General features: G+C 37.4%; 1 protein-coding gene across 1 annotated transcript in view; it reads left to right on the forward strand.

The window, feature by feature from the left end:
* Positions 1–18,305, forward strand: part of PHEX (phosphate regulating endopeptidase X-linked) — a 201,883-nt gene that overhangs the window by 2,015 nt on the left and 181,563 nt on the right. The window contains exons 2-3 of the mRNA XM_081277212.1: positions 5,398–5,466; positions 12,623–12,784. Of these exons, the coding sequence (XP_081133338.1) occupies positions 5,398–5,466; positions 12,623–12,784 (231 nt within the window). The remainder of the gene's footprint in view (positions 1–5,397; positions 5,467–12,622; positions 12,785–18,305) is intronic.

The raw sequence follows: 18,305 nt of genomic DNA on the forward strand, positions 1-18,305 counted from the left end.
AGGTTAGGTTTGCAAACACTTCCAGACATCAAAATCCAAATGATTATCATGTGTGTAAAAATATGTACTCTTTTAAATGTTACCACTGCTTGAAACTTTTTCCAAACTCTACTTTTGTGATTATTATTATTAATATGCTGTGGCATATTAATTGGAAGATTCTCCATGGCAGCAAGTCTTTGTCCTTTGAGAGAAAGTGATTATTTGGCATCATTTTTAGATGATGTTTTTGGAGCAAAGTAAAATCACCAAGTCGGTCAATGCTATTATGGACAAGGAGGCCTGTATAAAATAGAAGATAACTATCCAATATGCCCAGCAACCCAGCTCTCACCTCTAGTGTCTAGGAGAGGCTCTAATGGTGTTGGAGAATAACTGCAAACTAATGGTGTAGCCTCAATACACTCATTGCTCAAAGTGTGGTCCCTGGACCAGCAGCATTAGCATCACTTGGAAGCCGAGCTCCACTCCAGATCTACTGATTCACAGTCTGCATTTTCACAAGACCCCAGGGGATTTCTTTTCAAATGCAAGTTTGAGAAGCATTGCTTCAGGATACCACTTCCATTTGGGCACATAAATTCAGGGGCCCTTATGTTTTGTTAAACATTTCAGCACTATGACAGACTCACCCTCTTCATCCCACGTTTTTTTTTTCAGTGCCTGTCTTTCAGGCTCTGCTACCCATCTCCACCCTGCATCTAGCAAAATCCTTTCTGAAAATCTCTAGGGACCTTCCAGGCAATGCTTTTCATGACAATATGCTTCACAGTACTTCCCGGTTAACTTTGCAGTGTATTTTTCTGTCTGTCCAAGTTCAGTCACATGCCTGCATTTTCAGAACCCTTCCTTACCTCTTCTTTGTCTTTGAGGCTCTGGGATAATCTCTCTTCTAAACCTTTATGCTTCTATAGTAAGTGATTGCTGGTGGCCTTAGGGTGGTTTTAGAAAAGTGAAAGCACTAGAAATTAAAACATCAGTTATAACTATACACCTTTAGCCAGTTTTTAATTTTATTTTTAATATATATTTTTAAATTGTCAACCGACCTTTATTTTATCTATTTATAGGCGGTGCTGAAAATCAAACCCAGTGCTTCACACATGTGATGCAAGTGCTCTACCACTGAGCCACAAACCCAGCCCTAGCCAGTTTATTTTAAAGTGCAATGATCAGCAAACTTTTTCTGTCAAGGCCAGATAGTAAATATTTTCAACTTCATGAACCATACATTCAGTCTTTGTTGCTGTGCTCAGCTCTGTTGATGTAGCTCAAAAATATACATAGACAATATACACACAAATGAGCACAATTTGGTGCAGTATGATTTGATTTCTGGACACTGAAACTTGAATTTCATATACTTTTCATGCATCATGAATTATTATTATTTTGTGTTTTGTCCAATCATTAAAAATGTCAAAAGCATTCATAGAAACAGTAACAGGCAGTGGGTTGGATCTAGCCTGTGGGCCATAGTTGGCTGGCCTCTGCTCTATGTCCATTCTCATACTCTTGATCTGTCATACTCTTGATATGTGTGTGACTCCACTGGATTCTGAAGGCATTTCTAATGGTTATAGAGAAACTGAACTGAGAAACCAAATTGCTATATAAGTTTTTTTAAAGCTCCTAACCAGTAAAAAGTAACATTTAAATTTTTTATATTAATGGATCAAGGAGCTTGATATTAAATCAGAGACACGGCGTCTGATAGAAGAAAAAGTTGGCTATGATCTACATACTGTGGGGTCGGGCTCCAAATTCCTCAATAGGACACCCATAGCGCAAGAGTTAACAACTAGAATCAACAAATGGGACTTACTCAAACTAAAAAGTTTTTTCTCAGCAAAAGAAACAATAAGAGAGATAAACAGGGAGCCTACATCCTGGGAACAAATTTTTACTCCACACACTTCAGACAGAGCCCCAATATCCAGAGTACACAAAGAACTCAAAAAATTAGACAATAAGATAACAAATAACCCAATCAACAAATGGGCCAAGGGGCTGGGGATGTGGCTCAAGTGGTAGCACGCTCGCCTGGCATGCGTGCGGCCCGGGTTCGATCCTCAGCACCACATACCAACAAAGATGTTGTGTCCGCCGAGAACTAAAAAAAAAAAAAAATTAAAAATTCTCTCTCTCTCTCTCTCTCTCTCTCTCTCTCTCTCTCTCTCTCCCCTCTCTCACTCTCTCTTAAAAAATATATATATATATATATATATATAAATAAAATGGGCCAAGGACCTGAACAGACACTTCTCAGAGGAGGACATAATACAATCAATCAATAAGTACATGAAAAAATGCTCACCATCGCTAGCAGTCAGAGAAATGCAAATCAAAACCACCCTAAGATACCATCTCACTCCTGTAAGATTGGCAGCCATTATGAAGTCCAACAACAACAAGTGCTGGAGAGGATGCAGGAAAAAGGGTACACTTGTTCATTGTTGGTGGGACTGCAAATTGGTGCAGCCAATTTGGAAAGCAGTATGGAGATTTCTTGGAAAGCTGGGAATGGAACCACCATTTGACCCAGCTATTCCCCTTCTCGGTCTATTCCCTAAAGACCTAATAAGAGCATGCTACAGGGACACTGCTACATCGATGTTCATAGCAGCACAATTCACGATAGCAAGATTGTGGAACCAACCTAGATGCCCTTCGATAGATGAATGGATAAAAAAATGTGTCATTTATACACAATGGAATATTACTCTGCATTAAAAAATGACAAAATCATAGAATTTGGAGGGAAATGGATGGCATTAGAGCAGATTATGCTAAGTGAAGCTAGCCAATCCTTAAAAAACAAATGCCAAATGACTGCTTTGATATAAGGGGAGTAACCAAGGACAGGGTAGGGACGAAGAGCTTGAGAAGAAGATTAACATTAAACAGGGATGAGAGGTGGGAGGGAAAGGGAGTGAGAAGGGAAATCGCATGGAAATGGAAGGTGATCCTCAGGGTTATACAAAATTACATATAAGAGGAAAGGAGGGGTAAGAGAAGAATAATACAAGTGGAAGAAATGATTTACAGTAGAGGGGGTAGAGAGAGAAAAGGGGAGGGGAGGGGAGGGGAGGGAAAGGGGGATAGTAGAGAATAGGATAGACAGCAGAATACATCAGACACTAGAAAGGCAATTTATAAATCAATGGAAATGTAACTGATGTGACACAGCAATCTGTATACGGGGTAAAAATGGGAGTTCATAACACACTCGAATCAATCTGTGAAATATGGTATATTAAGAACTATGTAATGTTTTGAACGACCAACAATAAAAAAAAGAAAAAAATTTTATATTAAAAATATTAGCTTTATTGTTTATATTTCATTCACTGACACCTTTATCTTACCTGGGCTCATTGATCCTTAAGATCCTTTATTTTCAGGATCTTAAAATAACCCCCCATGGATGTACTGCTCTTGCTTGAGGGCTTAGGTCTGTGTCCCAATTAATTATACTAAAAACCTTTCTTCTACTCTTCCTTAGCAAAAGATAACTGATTTTAGTTCTGCTTGCTTAGAGAGTTTTTGTCAAGAATTAATTTTTATGAAAGAACTAAGTCTTTAACCATTTCATTAGCTTTTTATGAAAAAATGCCAGTATCAAGAAGTTATTGTGTAGGATAATAAAATATTATTTATAATAAAGTTTATTTTTCAATTAGAAGAAATAATACATGCTTAGTAAAAAACATTTGGTAAACTTATCAGAGTAGACTGAGGGAAAAACTACGCCCATGGTTTCACCACCCAAGCATATTGGAATATTCCACACCAATCTTTATGCTGACTATATATATTTTTACCTAACTTTTTTCTTTTAAAGAAATCAAAACACACCTTAATGCTAAGAAAGTTCTTTTCTTAAAAATAGGCTTGAGATGTACTGTAGACAGTTTCCTTGAATTTATTATATAACACAGGTAAAAAGGCTATTTGCAGGATGGCAGCAGAGAAAAGAACAAAGGAAAAACAGACTCCTCTTAGAATGTTGGGTAATAAATAATAAAACTGCCACCCTGGCAGGTGATCTTCAGGTCTTCCATTGCTTCCAGAAACATAAGTATTAGTGCCACCAAGTTCTCCGATTCTGCTTCTCTGTTGAGGATGCCATGAAGGGCCTCAGTCCTTATTCACACCCCTGGTTCATCTCCCCATGGCCTCATCTTCAAACAACTCCTTGTTTCTGCTCACAGAAAACAGCAATAACGAATTCCATATAACTTCCCCAGCAACCGAGGAACATATTTCAAATATTTTTGAAATCCCTAAGTCACATCTGTTAATGCCCAGAAAAAGGTTCTGTCTAGAGTTCAAACTTGGTATCCTTCAGTATTTGTGCTGAAATCCATTTGAATAATGTGGCCAGCCAAATGAGGGAAGTAAGGCACTGGTGAAAGCTATTTTAATTGTACAGTTTTTTTTTTTTTTAATGTGGTGCTTAGGATCAAGTCCAGGGCCATCCCTGGTTTTGTTTTTTGAGGTAGGGTTGAGGGGAAGAGTGGAAATAGCTGGAATCTTGGTTCTCACAGGTGCATATGTCTGGTAGCTAGGCTGGGCCTGGTGGGAGGAAAGTATGTGGTGCAGGCAGAAAATGACTGTTACCAGATGATTTGAGTTATATGCCCATGGTTTTATTTCTTTTCTCCCTCTTTATGGATGGTTTAGATAAGATCCCAAACTCTAAATGCCACATATGCTAATTTTCTCCTTCCACTCTGGAGTTGCTTACAATGGCATAGTTTAAAAGTTTCAATTTTTCCATCTCTAAGATGGAGATGTCGTTATAAACATAAAGAGTGAAAGTGTGAGACAAACTACAGATAATTGGAGATAGAAGGCACTTTAAAGATCATCTAACACTGGCTCTCACATTAGTATCACCTGCAAGGCTTGATGAAACACAGATGGCCAGCTGGGGAAGGAGCTCAGTGCTAGAGTGCCTTCTTAGCACGTACTGAGGCCCAGGCTTCAATCTCCAGCACCCAAACCAACCCTGCCAAAACAAAACAAAAGAAAACAAAATCAAACCCTACAGATAGAGTCAGAAAGTCTGGAGTGGGGCTGAAAATGTGCACCTTACAAGCTCCGAGGTGCTTCTGCTGCTCTGGGGAGCAGACTCTCAGTCTGTTCATACTCACTCACCCACTTGATTTACATATGACAAAAACTGAATTTCAGAGCAACTGAGAATCTTACCAAGGCTACTTAGGTAGCAAACAGCGTGGTTCTGAGGGGTTGAGCCAATGGGGTTTTGAATACCATGTCAATACTGAGAAGAATGAACTGATATCAAATGTTTTGCATATGTGCCAGATGGTGGTTTACCTGATGGTGGTCTGCTACAAGTCTGTCATTTATTTTGGTCTGTTTTTTCAGTGAGTCAAGGTCTCTTAAATTTCCAAGCTAAACAGGAGTACTGCCTGAAGCCAGAGTGCATCGAAGCCGGTAAGTTCCATTTTCCACCCTGTGTCAAGTTATAATTATGGTACCTTGGGGAGTAGACGAGAAAACAGGTGGTATTTTTAGTATTCTGTTTGCTTGAGGTTTACCAAATACGAAATGCAATTTTGAAGAAATTTTAAGTTTACTTTCAAGTTTTGGTGTGAAATAGTGGAGTTTGGGTTTCCTGTTTTCTTTTTCCTTGCAATAATCAAGCAGTGTGATATTCCAAGCCTTGTGATAAGGAACCCAGGAAGGGACTTGGAAGGTTGCAGGGCCTCTCTTAAGACCAGCAGGCGGAGACCATAGGCGTTCTATGGCTCAGCTGGCTGAAGATTCCTGTTTATCATAAGCAATCTTTGTGTATCTTCTGGTCAGAGGCTCTAACCTGTCTGCCTCTAAGCAGGGGTCCTTTGTAAATCCATGCTTCCATTGTTGCCGGGAGTCCCTTTGGGTTCTTCTACTCCATGTTACAAGTCAAACTTCTCTTGAGAAGTTTTTACCACATTGACCCAAAGTGAAACTTTGTGCTTAAAGTTGCCTTAGCAATTAGCTTCTGCCCTCCCCCGCAAATCAGTGTGAGGACCTTGCAGGAGCTGGATTCCAGCCCCTACCTCTATTCTTTAAGTGGGCAGGGCCCCATGGCATTTTCCAAAGGGAAAGTTATAGCGTAGAGATCACATTAAGCATTTAGTCTATTCCACTTGACCTTAAAAGATAAGATTAACACATGAATTCACCAAATATTTCTTCAAGCCAGGCACTGAGTTATGTTTTGGGAATATATCAATGAACCAGACAATCAAAGACATGTGAGGCAATCGATGCACAGGAAAAATATCAGCTAGTAGTATATGCAGAAAATCAAAATATTTAAACAGAATAATGTGATAAAGTGACAGGATGGCTAGATTGAAAAGTCTGAGGACATGAAGGGGACCCTGAACAATGAGAAAGGAATTAATTTGTGAAGATTGAGGCAAGGGCTTTCCAAATGGGGCAAAGGTCCCACGGAAAAATGAGCTTGTGTGGCTTGAGGGTCAGGCAGAATTTGCTGGGTAAGGGGCACCATGCAGGAAAAGGGAGTGAATGGGCAGACTAGCTGCCATGAGTTTAGATTTTTCTTAAGCATACACAAGAACCTCTGATGGGTTTTGAGAAGAAAGAGTATACCTTACGAGCCTTTTAAAAGATCTTTTTTGGTGGAGAACTAGATTCAGGGAAATCTTTCTGTGTGGAGAAGTCAAGTAGGGAAGCAAGAATGGGGGAAGGTTGTGGGGCACAGTAGGACAGGCCTGTAATTCCAGGTACTTGGGAGACTGAGGCAGGAAGATTGCCAGTTTGAGGCCAGCCTCAGCAATTTAGCAAGATCCTGTTTCAAATTAAAAAGGGTCATGGGTACAGCTCAGTGCTGGAGTACTTGTCTAGCATGTAGAAGGCTCTGGGTTCAATTCTCAGTCTAGCAGTAGGGGACAGGAAACGAGGGTCACTCAGAGATGAAGTTGTTTCAGTGGAGCAGGTGAGAATTCACGAAATTGAGAATGCAGAAGGCTTAGGAATAGAAAGCTTGCAGAAGGATGCTGAAGGATTTGATATGGGCTTTGAGAAAAAGAGACTCGGCGTGATGCTTAGATGTTGATTGGTGGCATAAATTGAGATGGGAAAGGCTTAGGTGAAAGGGCTTATAAACTCTGAGAACTTAGACAAAGGTCATGAATTAGGTTATTATGTTATTGAAGGGTTTCTTGTCCCATTATTTTTTAAAAATTTATTGGTTCTTTTTGGTTATATATGACAGTAGAACCCATTTTGACATAATTATAAAAGCATGGAATATATTTTATTCTAATTCAGTCCCTAGTACCTGTCCTTCCCCTCCCTTTTCCCCACTCCCTGTTTCCTTCCCTCTACTGATCTTTCTGCCATTTACCCATAGTTACTTTTTAAAATTAATTTCTTGTCCCATTTAAGTGATCAATACACATTTTTAACCAGGCAACATGTTGGGTGACTTACATACCCCATCTCATAAAACCTCCAGAAGAACACTATGAACTTAGTACCCTTGCAAGTCCCACAGACAGATAAAGGAATGTAGGCTTCTAGAGGCTAATTAACTTTCCCACGGTCCTATCCTGAGCCAATGGCAGAGTTTGGCTTTACCTCCATGTCTGGATCCTTTCCATCTTTTCCTTGGTGCTCTGGTAGCATGCCAAGTAACTCTGTGTTTCTGATCCCCCTAGTCCTTCATCCCCACCCTGCCATCCACTAGACTTCCTAGAGTCTAGCGACTAAACTATTTCAGCTTCTTGATATCATCCCTCAAAGGGTGATTCTTTTTCTTCTGGAATGATGTGGGAATTTCCAGCTTGAGCAGTTGACCTGGGGTCTTCTCCAGTGGAGAGAGGATGTCATAGAGTAGGGTGAGGGAATAGGTGGCACAGAGAACAGGTTTAAAATTTCATCATCTGGTACTTTTGCTGTGGTTAGGGTTCTTGTGGCTGGGAGAATTTGAAATTTATAAAACTCAGAATCTTCAATTTGAGTTTAGACAACTTTTGGTATGGAAGGTCACTTACTGCATGAATTTTGCTTATTACAAATCATAACAATGCCAGAGTTAAACCTAAAGACTGCTTTTTGATAATGTTGCTTTCTGCCATCTAGTATGTTTTTCCTGTTTTTAATTTTTGTTTTGTCAAATGGCTTTCTAATGTTTAAAAATATTGGTTTTGCTGTTTCAGTTGTGAAAGGGTCACAAAAAATACAGTCCTCTTTGATGGGACATGAGCTTCATTTTGCCCAGGGGTCTGTAGAACAGCTCAAATAGATATGGTAGGAGAATTGTATAAGCCAGGATCTTACACAAGAGCTGGTATGAAGATGAGGGTATATGGGCACAAATCCACATAATAAAAGTTCAGGAGAGGATGTTTTTGATCACCTTCTGTTCCACTTCTGAGCACATGCCAACCATTTCTGAGATTCAGCCTCTCTGTAACTTTTCTTTCCTCTCTCCTTGTTCACTTCTTCTGATCCCTCTTTCAAAATGAGAGCTGTAGAAAGAATATAAAGAAACAAGGAAAGGTCATGCTAATGATAGTGGATAAAGGTGGACAAGCCTTTCACTTGTGTTTGAAGCCTGTTATGGTCACATACAAGCCATGTGATCCTGGGCTAAATATTTAACCTCCTTAAGTGGCAGTTTTACCATCTATGAAATGAGGATAACAGGTTTTAACTTATCATACTAGTTGTGAGAATAAAACAAAATAATAATGGTACTAGTAATCCAGGTCCACAATGTGCAATCCCAGAAAGTATTACAATTCCCAGGCGGCCAGAGCAAACGTGGCCTCAATTCCTATGATGGATAAACTGGATCTTAACTCATGTGAGGTCATTTTAGACTTTATCGATCCTACTTAGGAGAACATAAGTAGTATTTCTATGTTCCCCATAGAAATATTAAGTGCTTGCTTTAGGGGTACACTCCAGACATTTCTGAGTTATGATATCATATGTGGTTATACACTATCTCTTTTTCAAAATCTGAAAAATCTGTGAGCTCTGAAAATCTAACTTCAGAGTTCCAGATAAGTGTTTATGGAATTATAATAGCAAATGTTTACATGTATGCTTCCTATATTTAGCTAAATATATACATACAGGAGGATGCTCAGTTAAGTTGAATTGCAGATATATAGTGTTGACAATGTTTTTGTATAAATATGTCCCACGTAATATTTTATATATACTTATTCTAATAATTAACCTTATTCTAAAAGTAGTTTTTTATCTGAAATTCAAATTTTACTGGGCACCTTATATTTTATCTGCTGATCATAGTTATATGGCAATGTGCCTGACACTGTTATAAGCAATTTACATATATTTACTCATTTAATTAGCATGGTGATCCTATATGGTGTTGTTATTATTATTATCCTCATTTTACAGATGAGGAAATTAAGATACATGAAGGTTAAGTAATCTTCCCAGGTTGTACAGCTATTGCACACTGTTGCTGTTCCTCTGACCCAAGTGGTCTGACTCCAGAGTTTATGATGATGCTATATTGCTTGGAAGGGGCTTAGCATATAGTTCCTGGCATAGCAGAAATACTTAATGTTAGTGATTTTATTATTTTATATAAATAATGAGGTTGAGGCCCTTAATAAGACTCTCCCCTGAGCCCTGACTAAACCTAAAAACTCATATTGGTATATGGCAAGATGCCTCCATCTGTACTCCATTAACTAGCTGGAGACTGCCTACCAATTAACCTCATCTGCAATGACTTGAGAGAATACACAGCCTGAGCTTTCACAGGTTTCCTTCATCATCATATTTCTTTTATTAAAACAAGATTCTCTGGGTTTTCTCTATGGAGCTGAGTAGGGGGAAAGGAGTTTGGTGTCTTGACAAGTATGGTCCCTCGTGATTTGAAGTCACAGTTCTCCTGCAGAAAGCACAGCCTTGTGCCCAGCTATGAATCGTGAATGATGAATTGCAAGGCAGAGGGAAGAGTTTTCTCACTCACAGGGCTCCTTTCCAAATTCATGCAAGTGATGTATTCCCCTACTTTAGTATCAGGACCGAGGTCAGAGCTGACCTTGCAGTTTTTGTAGGTACCTGCTAGCAAACTGAGGAGATGGAGAGGATGTATTTGAGGGTTGGGGGAAGGGAAGTTTGGGAAGGAAGCCAGAAAACAGTGAGCTTATGTGAATAAAAATTCATGTGAGGGCTCCCCTGTGTGACTGTAAATATTGTGTGGGACTGAGACTTGTGTGAACCATATCCCTGAGGTGTCACATTGCAGATTCATTCTGGGGCTGCACAGACTGTAAATATAAAATGGAAGGAAGACTTTGTATGTCCTAGCATGGTTGCATATTAAATGGTAATGATAAAACAGTAGCAGTAAGCATACATGTAATTAAATACAACTGAGTTCATTCTGAAAAACAAAAATATTAAGTCAATTTAAAATCTGTTGAACTGGTAAACCAAGTTTTTGCTGGTTGTTTATTTTGGGAGGGGGGTTGAAAGCAGCAGGGATTTTGAAGTCCTCTAGAAATTAGGATGTTTGTTGATTATTCACTTCAATGAGGACAAAGGCTGTTTGAAATTTTCACAGTGTAGTATAGAGAAATATCTAGCTTTATTTTTTAAACTTTTTTTTTAGTTGTAGATGGACATAATATATTTATTTATGCAGATTGTACTTTTTGTTAAAATTTTTTAGTTGTAGATGGACACAATACCCTTATTTATTTATTTTTTAAAAGCTCAAGTTTTTTTTAAACATTTTTTTTTTTTTTAGTTGTAGACGGACACTACACCTTTATTTAATTTATTTATTTTTGTGTGGTGCTGAGGATTGAACCCAGGGCTTCACATGTGCAAGGCAAGCCTTCTACCACTGAGCCACATCTCCAACCTGATATTTATTTATTTTTATGTGGTGCTGAGGATGGAACCCAGTACTTCACAAGTGTGAGGCAAGCCCTCTACCACTGAGTCACAACCCCAGCCCTGCATATTATACTTTTGGGGGCAGTTCATTCTCATCTAGCTGAAAAGTCATCAGATTTTCATTACTTCAAAGAGAAATATATTCTGGCATTAATTAAGGTATGAAAATCGCCCAGAATGTCTTTCTTCCAATGTTATTAAAATATTGGCTGCTGTTTTTTTAATCAGTTGGTGCATATCTTTGTGCCAGAGTGGTAGCCAGCAATTGTATGGCAGTTGGAAGAGAATTGGAGGTCAGTATTAGAAAATTTAGAACCTTTTCATTTTGTGATAGATTTTCTTTCAAAACTTATGGATACATATTTATGTAAAAATTTCCTATCTATGAACTATGGTCCACATACAATTGTGTTTGGGCTTATAAAAGGGAAAACAGGGTAGATTAGTGTATTGTATCTTTCTGTTAACTCATATGAATACTCAATTCTACCCCATACCTGGGCCCCTTATTTAGAATACTTCAGTTTGGTCCTTCTGTGGCCATTCCTCTCCCCCAGCCCAGTCAAGGAGCCTGTGGGGCCAAGTCTGCAGCTCTCTCCTACACCCCAGAATTGCCTGCCAAATGGCCCCAAGTTTCCTTTCAGGGCCTGTGTGGGTCTCTTTCAGGGCTCCCTTCCTCTGACACCTACACTGGATATCAAGGGGCTGAAGAATTCATACTGGCCTTCCTGGTTTTTATGAAGGAATGTTGCAAGTATGTGTTTAAAATATGTAGGTAGGGGCTTGGGTTGTGGCTCAGTGGCAGGTCACTTGCCTAGCATATGTGAGGCACTAGGTTCGATCCTCAGCACCACATATAAATAAATAAAAAATGAAGGTACATCAGCAACTAAAAATATTTTTTTAAAAATATGTAGGTAGATGACATGTGGGTCTCTGTTTCAGTTACCCTTTGTTGTGGAACAAACCACCTCAAACTTTGGAGGCCTGAGACAAGAATGATTTAATATTTCTCATGGGTCTCTGGGTTTGGTAGATGGTTCTGGTATTGCATAGGCTCTGGGGGTTCACTTAGGCTGGAAGGTCCCTGATGGCCTTTGTCACATGTATGGCAGCTGGTGTTGGCTTGGTTCTTCTCTGTGTGGCCTCTTGGTCTACAGGAGACTTCTTCAAAGGGTAGCCTCAAGGCTCCATTTGAAAGGGAGTGTTTGAAAAGTGCAAGACCTTTTAAGGCCTAGCTTTGAAACTCACAAAAAGTAATTTATGCCAATTGTTTGCCAAAGCCAGTGGTAAAACCAGCCCAGATTCAAAGCAGGGGAAATAGACTCTATTGCTTCATGGTAAGAGTAACAAGGTGGCTTTGCAGAAAGACATGTGGAATGGAAGTAAGTATTATACTTATCTTTGCAAACAGTCTACTACATACTCCATATGTATTCTTATCTGACACCCCACAGATGTTAGGAATAATCCTGCAAGACCAATAACATACAATGGAACTTTTACCTACTCACTCTGAATGTGGTCACTTCATATAGTGATGTTGATCCAGAGAGTCATGTGAGGAGGAACATAGAGCCAAGGCTTGGGAACTGGTTGATATGAAATTGTTGTTTAATTTGGAAAAGAACAGTACACAATGTTCAGTGCTTGTCATTAATCCTGTGATTTTCTTTTTAAATAGCCGCTGCCATCTTGAGTAAAGTAAATCTGTCTGTGGACCCTTGTGATAATTTCTTCCGGTTTGCTTGCGATGGCTGGATAAACAATAATCCAATTCCTGAAGATATGCCAAGCTATGGGGTTTATCCTTGGCTGAGACATAATGTTGACCTCAAGTTGAAGGGTGAGTTTCTATTGGAGTTTGGTGATATATAGAGAGTAATATTTGAGAAGAAAAGCATAATTTGGGATTTGAAGCATAACTACTCACTTTTAACTATAGGAAATTCATTTCCAAGAATTTTTAAATGGGAAATTGAAAGTTTGCAGAATTCTAGTCTCTCACATCTCAACATAAGCCTAATGTAGGTTGTTATGTTCATACCTGATAATGCAATAGTAAATTCTACTGCCATAGTAAATTCTAAATAACATTTGATGGAGGCTGTGAGTAAAGGAATAGTTAATGAAACTTATGTTATATCAATATACTTCTTTGTTGTGTTCAGGGTAAACTTCATTTCTTGCTTATTGTGTCCTGGATTTTCATGGCTTATAAAATGTACTTAACACCTTGTTGTCTTTTGCCATCACTTTTGAGAACTTTGGATGACCTGTGGTTGTCATATTGTTCCTGTTAACTTAGTTGGCTCTAGGGAGACTCACTTTTCTCCCATGGCCTTTTTAGCAATGACAGGCTCACACACACGTACTCACATGTGCTTATATACATTTATTTCATATGTCCTTGTAGAAATGTCTGTTACAGGAGGATATTATGTTTGCATTGGGTCTAATTTTTATGCTAAGCTGTTGGAGAAAGACACCTCCTGAGAGAATTAGGAAGATTTCAAAGCCAGATAAGGTAATTATTATCAGAAGGCAAAAATAGTGTTTGTTTTCTTTTTGACAACTGCAAGTAATGCCATGTAACTAGTGTTCAGTAACACCTACATAGAATTACTGAGAAGTGGTAAGAATTGTAATTTTCTTTCTTTCCCATCTCCATTTTTTTCAAGATTTTTAAGTACATAAAAATTAAATATCAATTTATATAAACTTAACACATAAAACTATTGGCAGAATGATTAGACACTGCTCAGCAATTGTAAAGAAAATATCATTAAATTTCACAACTATATATAAATCACATGGACTTTTATTTTCTATTAGGAGGCTCAAATTTAATATGGTAAATTTTGAATGAGAATTTGCAAGAATGTTAGGATTTTCCTCTATCCTAAAAGATGATATTCCTGTATCATAGAACCATAAATAAGATCTTCAAGAGTGAATTTATAGACTAATATTTATTACCCTGTGGGACATTAATTAATGTTGATCCTTCATCTACCATTATTGTCCATTTTCTATTCCTCTTTCCTGGCATTTCTTCCTTGGTAGGTGTGTATTCATATGTGAAGCCCATATTCATACACATACACACAATCATGCATGTGGGAATATCACTGAAGGATAGAAAAAATATAAGAGTTCTAGATAGATGCTTCTTTTACATTAGTTATAACTGAAAGATTTATATCCTTAGGATGTGAAGTATTTATAATAAAAGAACTTTCTGGGGTTGTCTTGATATAAAAGTAGAAAGAATGTTGCCCATAAATCTACCTCTAGAAACTTCTGCTAATAAAGCAAATTTGGTATAGTTTTACATATATGGGTTCATATTGCATGACCTCATATGCAAAGCCATTTATTTTAAAAATTAGCTGACATTATATATATTACTCTGTAACCTATTTTAAAAATGGATGGTGTCAGCTAGTTGTGGTGGCACATGCTGGTAATCCCAGAGGCTCAGGAAGCTGAGGCAGGAGGATTGTGAGTTCAAAGCCAGCCTCAGCAACAGGGAGATGCTAAGCAACTCAGTAAGATGCTGTCTCTAAATAAAATACAAAACAGGACTGGGGATGTGGCTCAGTGGTTAAGTGCCCCTGGATTCACTCCCCAGTACCAAAAAAAAAAAAAAAAAAAAAAGAATGGTGTAGTAGATAACTCTCTCTTCTTATTATAAATGATACTGTAATAAACATTTTGTATTCATATCTTTATATTCTTCTTTAAGTATATCCCTAGAATTATTGGGTTGAAAGAGTATTCATAATTTAAGTTTTGATGCATATAGTTAAATTGTCCTTTAGAAAGTTTATTTCCAGGGCTTTATATATTTCCTTGCTGTTTTAAATAACTTTCCTCATCAGCCTTTTTTTTTTTTCCTTGATAGCGGTGATATAGAGCTTAGCATACTACAAATGGTGGTCCAAACCCAGTCCATTTCCTGTTTTTACAAATAAAGTTTTATCAGAACACAGCCACATTCATTCATTTATTCATAATGAATGGCTTCTTTTGTGCTATAGTTATAAAACTGAATAGTTGGTACAGAGACCACATGGCCCACAAAGCCAAAAATATTTACTCTCTGACCTTTAAGGACAAAGTTTGACAATCCCTTATGTCTGATATAAAGCTTTGATATATCTATATTGAATATGATTAGAACCATTTTATGCATAGTAAGTATAGTTTTTTGGTGGCTTCTTTGGGATTTTTTAGATAGCTAATCATAAAATTAAGAAATAATTATAAATCATATTCTCTCTCTTTCTTTCTCTTTTGCTCTCATTTTATTGGCTGGAGTCTTTAGAATGGAGTTGAATAATAGCAATGATAATGTGTGTAATTTTTTTTGTCTCTACTACAGGCAGGAATGCATCCAGTATTTCCTATCAGTGTACACACACTCACACATAGAGTTTCTGATAGTTATTCTTTATTGTTCTGTTGTTCCTAGTTTGCAAAAATGTTGTGCCCAAGAATGCCACTGACACTTATTGGGAGACTCAGGTGGAAATTTCCTCATTTCCTAAACTTATAATTTTGAAATAAATCTTACCTGTGAATGGTTTATTTTAAGACACTGCTAAAATTAAATAAGCTATTATTTTGCTTCATACATTTGTGTCTGTGTTTATGATTCATATTGGTCCATGGCTTCATGTGTGCTAGATTTGTCAAATTATGTGACCAAGATACTTCTGGTCTTGAGAAACAAAGTGGCAGACTTCCTATATATGTCTGTGCTCTAGGGAATACACAACTCAGTAAATCCCAAGTTCTTCTGTGACAAGTATCATAATGGGCAAATTCACCAAGTGGTCATAGGGTTCTTGCTTCAAGTATTAAAAAAGGAGAGCAAATGATGGAATAGGATTTCTTTTAAATTGATATCATCTTGTTTCAGGTATGTGTGTTTGAAATATCAATGATTAGTTCTTCAAACTTTTTACTTTGAGATAATTTAAATGTAGAGAATTGGAACAAATAGCACAATGAACTCCCATACTTACTTTACCTAGATTCCCTGATTTTGCTACCTTGGCTTTATCATGTTATTTCTCATTTTCTATAAATGTATAAATATTATCTCATCATATATCTGCACATTTATGTACATTTATAGCTATAAATAGTGCATGAGAAAATAAATATCTATGCACAGTGATACAGATACCTATATATCTTTTTTTCCTGAACTTTACAAGTATGTTCAGATGGTTAGATATTCTTAAAGTGCATAAATAGAACTTTTCAAATATCAAATGTGCTTCTTTTGCTTGAACACTGGATCTTTCAATTTTTTTTATCTCTTTGTATATTCCCTATCTATTTATGTCTCTATCAGTCTGTGCACCTATCCATCCAACCATCTCTTCATTCATCATTCCATCCAGGTAATATGAACTTCTTATGGACCAACAATAGATGACCAAGAAAAAATGTTAAGTTTTACCACCAGTGATAACTTTTTAAATGCAAATATACATATAAAAATTATATATGTGATCTTAAAGGGGATCATAAGCTCTACTTTTATAATCTTTTTTATTTGATATGCTGTGAACATCTTTTTTTGTTGTTGTTGTTGTTGTTGGGCTGGAGATCGAACCCAGGGACTTGTGCATGTGAGGCAAGCACTCTGGCAACTGAGCTAAATCCCCAGCCCTGTGAACATCTTTTCATGTCAATAAATTAGATCTATGCTATCATTTGCCATGGCTGCTTTGTACCAGTGGACATATTATCTACTATTTCTATCTAATCAATGTCTGTGTTGTCATTTAGGTTGTTTCCATTTTTTTTTTTTCTCATTGTAAGCCACTAAAGGCATGAGGTTTGAAGCCTAAGAGCTAGGTTTGAATCCAGGTTCCCTTTCATTTACCCTCGGTGTCACTTTGGGCCAAATACTGATTTATTTTAGCTCAGATTTCTTTTGATTGATTGATTATGTCACTGGGAATTGAACCTAAGGATGCTTTACCACCGGGCTATATCCCCAGCCCTTTATTTATTTATTTTTTAAATTTTTAGAGAGGGTCTCAGTTGTTAAGGCTGGCCTCAAACATGGTGATCCTCTTGCCTCAGCCTCCTGAGTAGCTGGGATTACATTTGTATGCCATTACACCTGGCAGATTTCTCAACTTTAAAGTGGAAATAAGAATCCCTATATCATAGGGTTTTTGTGAGGACTAAAGGAGATGGCCTATATAAATTACCCAGTCCAGTTCCTGGCATACAGCAGGCCCTCAATAAATATTTGTCCTTTGCTTCTCTATTTTGCTACAAAGATAGTTCTAAGGTTCATGAAGTAATGTCTATAAAATGTTCTAAGTTTTATTTGGGTCTTATCCTTTGTAAATATCATATGCTTTCAAAAATATTGAATCCTGTCAAGATATTTTTCCTCACCCTGGATAAAAGGAGAAAACATCCAAAAATAAAACTGAATACTACCAACCAAAGGAATACCATTTTCTTATGGCTGATAGAGAACACACAGATGCAGCTGTCCAATTTGTGAAATAAAATGGATTTGACAGACCAGGTTGATGAAAAATTGACCTCTATTGATGTCAGCAACCTGGCTTTGTGAATTTTGCCTTTAAATGGCAGATAAGACTCAGATTTCTACTTGGGAAATACAATTATTTCTTGTTCTTTCCAAGAAGCAAGATTATTTGATAAAGGTTGAATGTAGTCATGTTTTTGTCTTAGCCGAACCACCCCCCCCCATGAAATTTGTCTTCATGTGACCACCAAGACAACAGAGAATGCATTGCTTATGAATGAGCAGATGGAAATTGAGCAAATGAGCAATTCTGAAACATGAGGCAATGAATGAGATAGAACACTTGTGTCAAATAGAAGACAGACGACTCAAGGCAGGGCCAGATCATCTCTATTATGGGATAGCATCTTTGCCAATATTTTGTGAAGAAATGCAGTATATTACTTTCAAACACAGCTCCAGTAGAACACGATGAAGTAGGAACTATGCATTAATGTGCAGATAAAGATTTGTGATTCATACATCATATATATTTGTAAATACCTACTGGCTAAAATTCAAACCCATCCCCTTCCTTATATAATCTTATTTTTTTTCTATGAATGATCCTAGCTGAATTGTCTTTTGTAGATAATAGAAATCTGAAAACTTCAACTCAGCTCCTGCAAAGTCATTTGTTAATTAGGAAGTTCAGTTTGTTGAAGACCTGATAAATTATATTGCTTTCCTGAGAGTGTGTATATAGAATAAAGGAATAAAGATATACCAAATTGAGCTTTTGACTTCATTAGGTTCTTTGAAACAAATGATGACAGACTAGTAAAAGTGGGGATGA

This window comes from Spermophilus citellus, assembly GCF_964194105.1.
Source record: "Spermophilus citellus genome assembly, chromosome: X".
NCBI classification, from domain to species: Eukaryota; Metazoa; Chordata; class Mammalia; order Rodentia; family Sciuridae; genus Spermophilus; species Spermophilus citellus.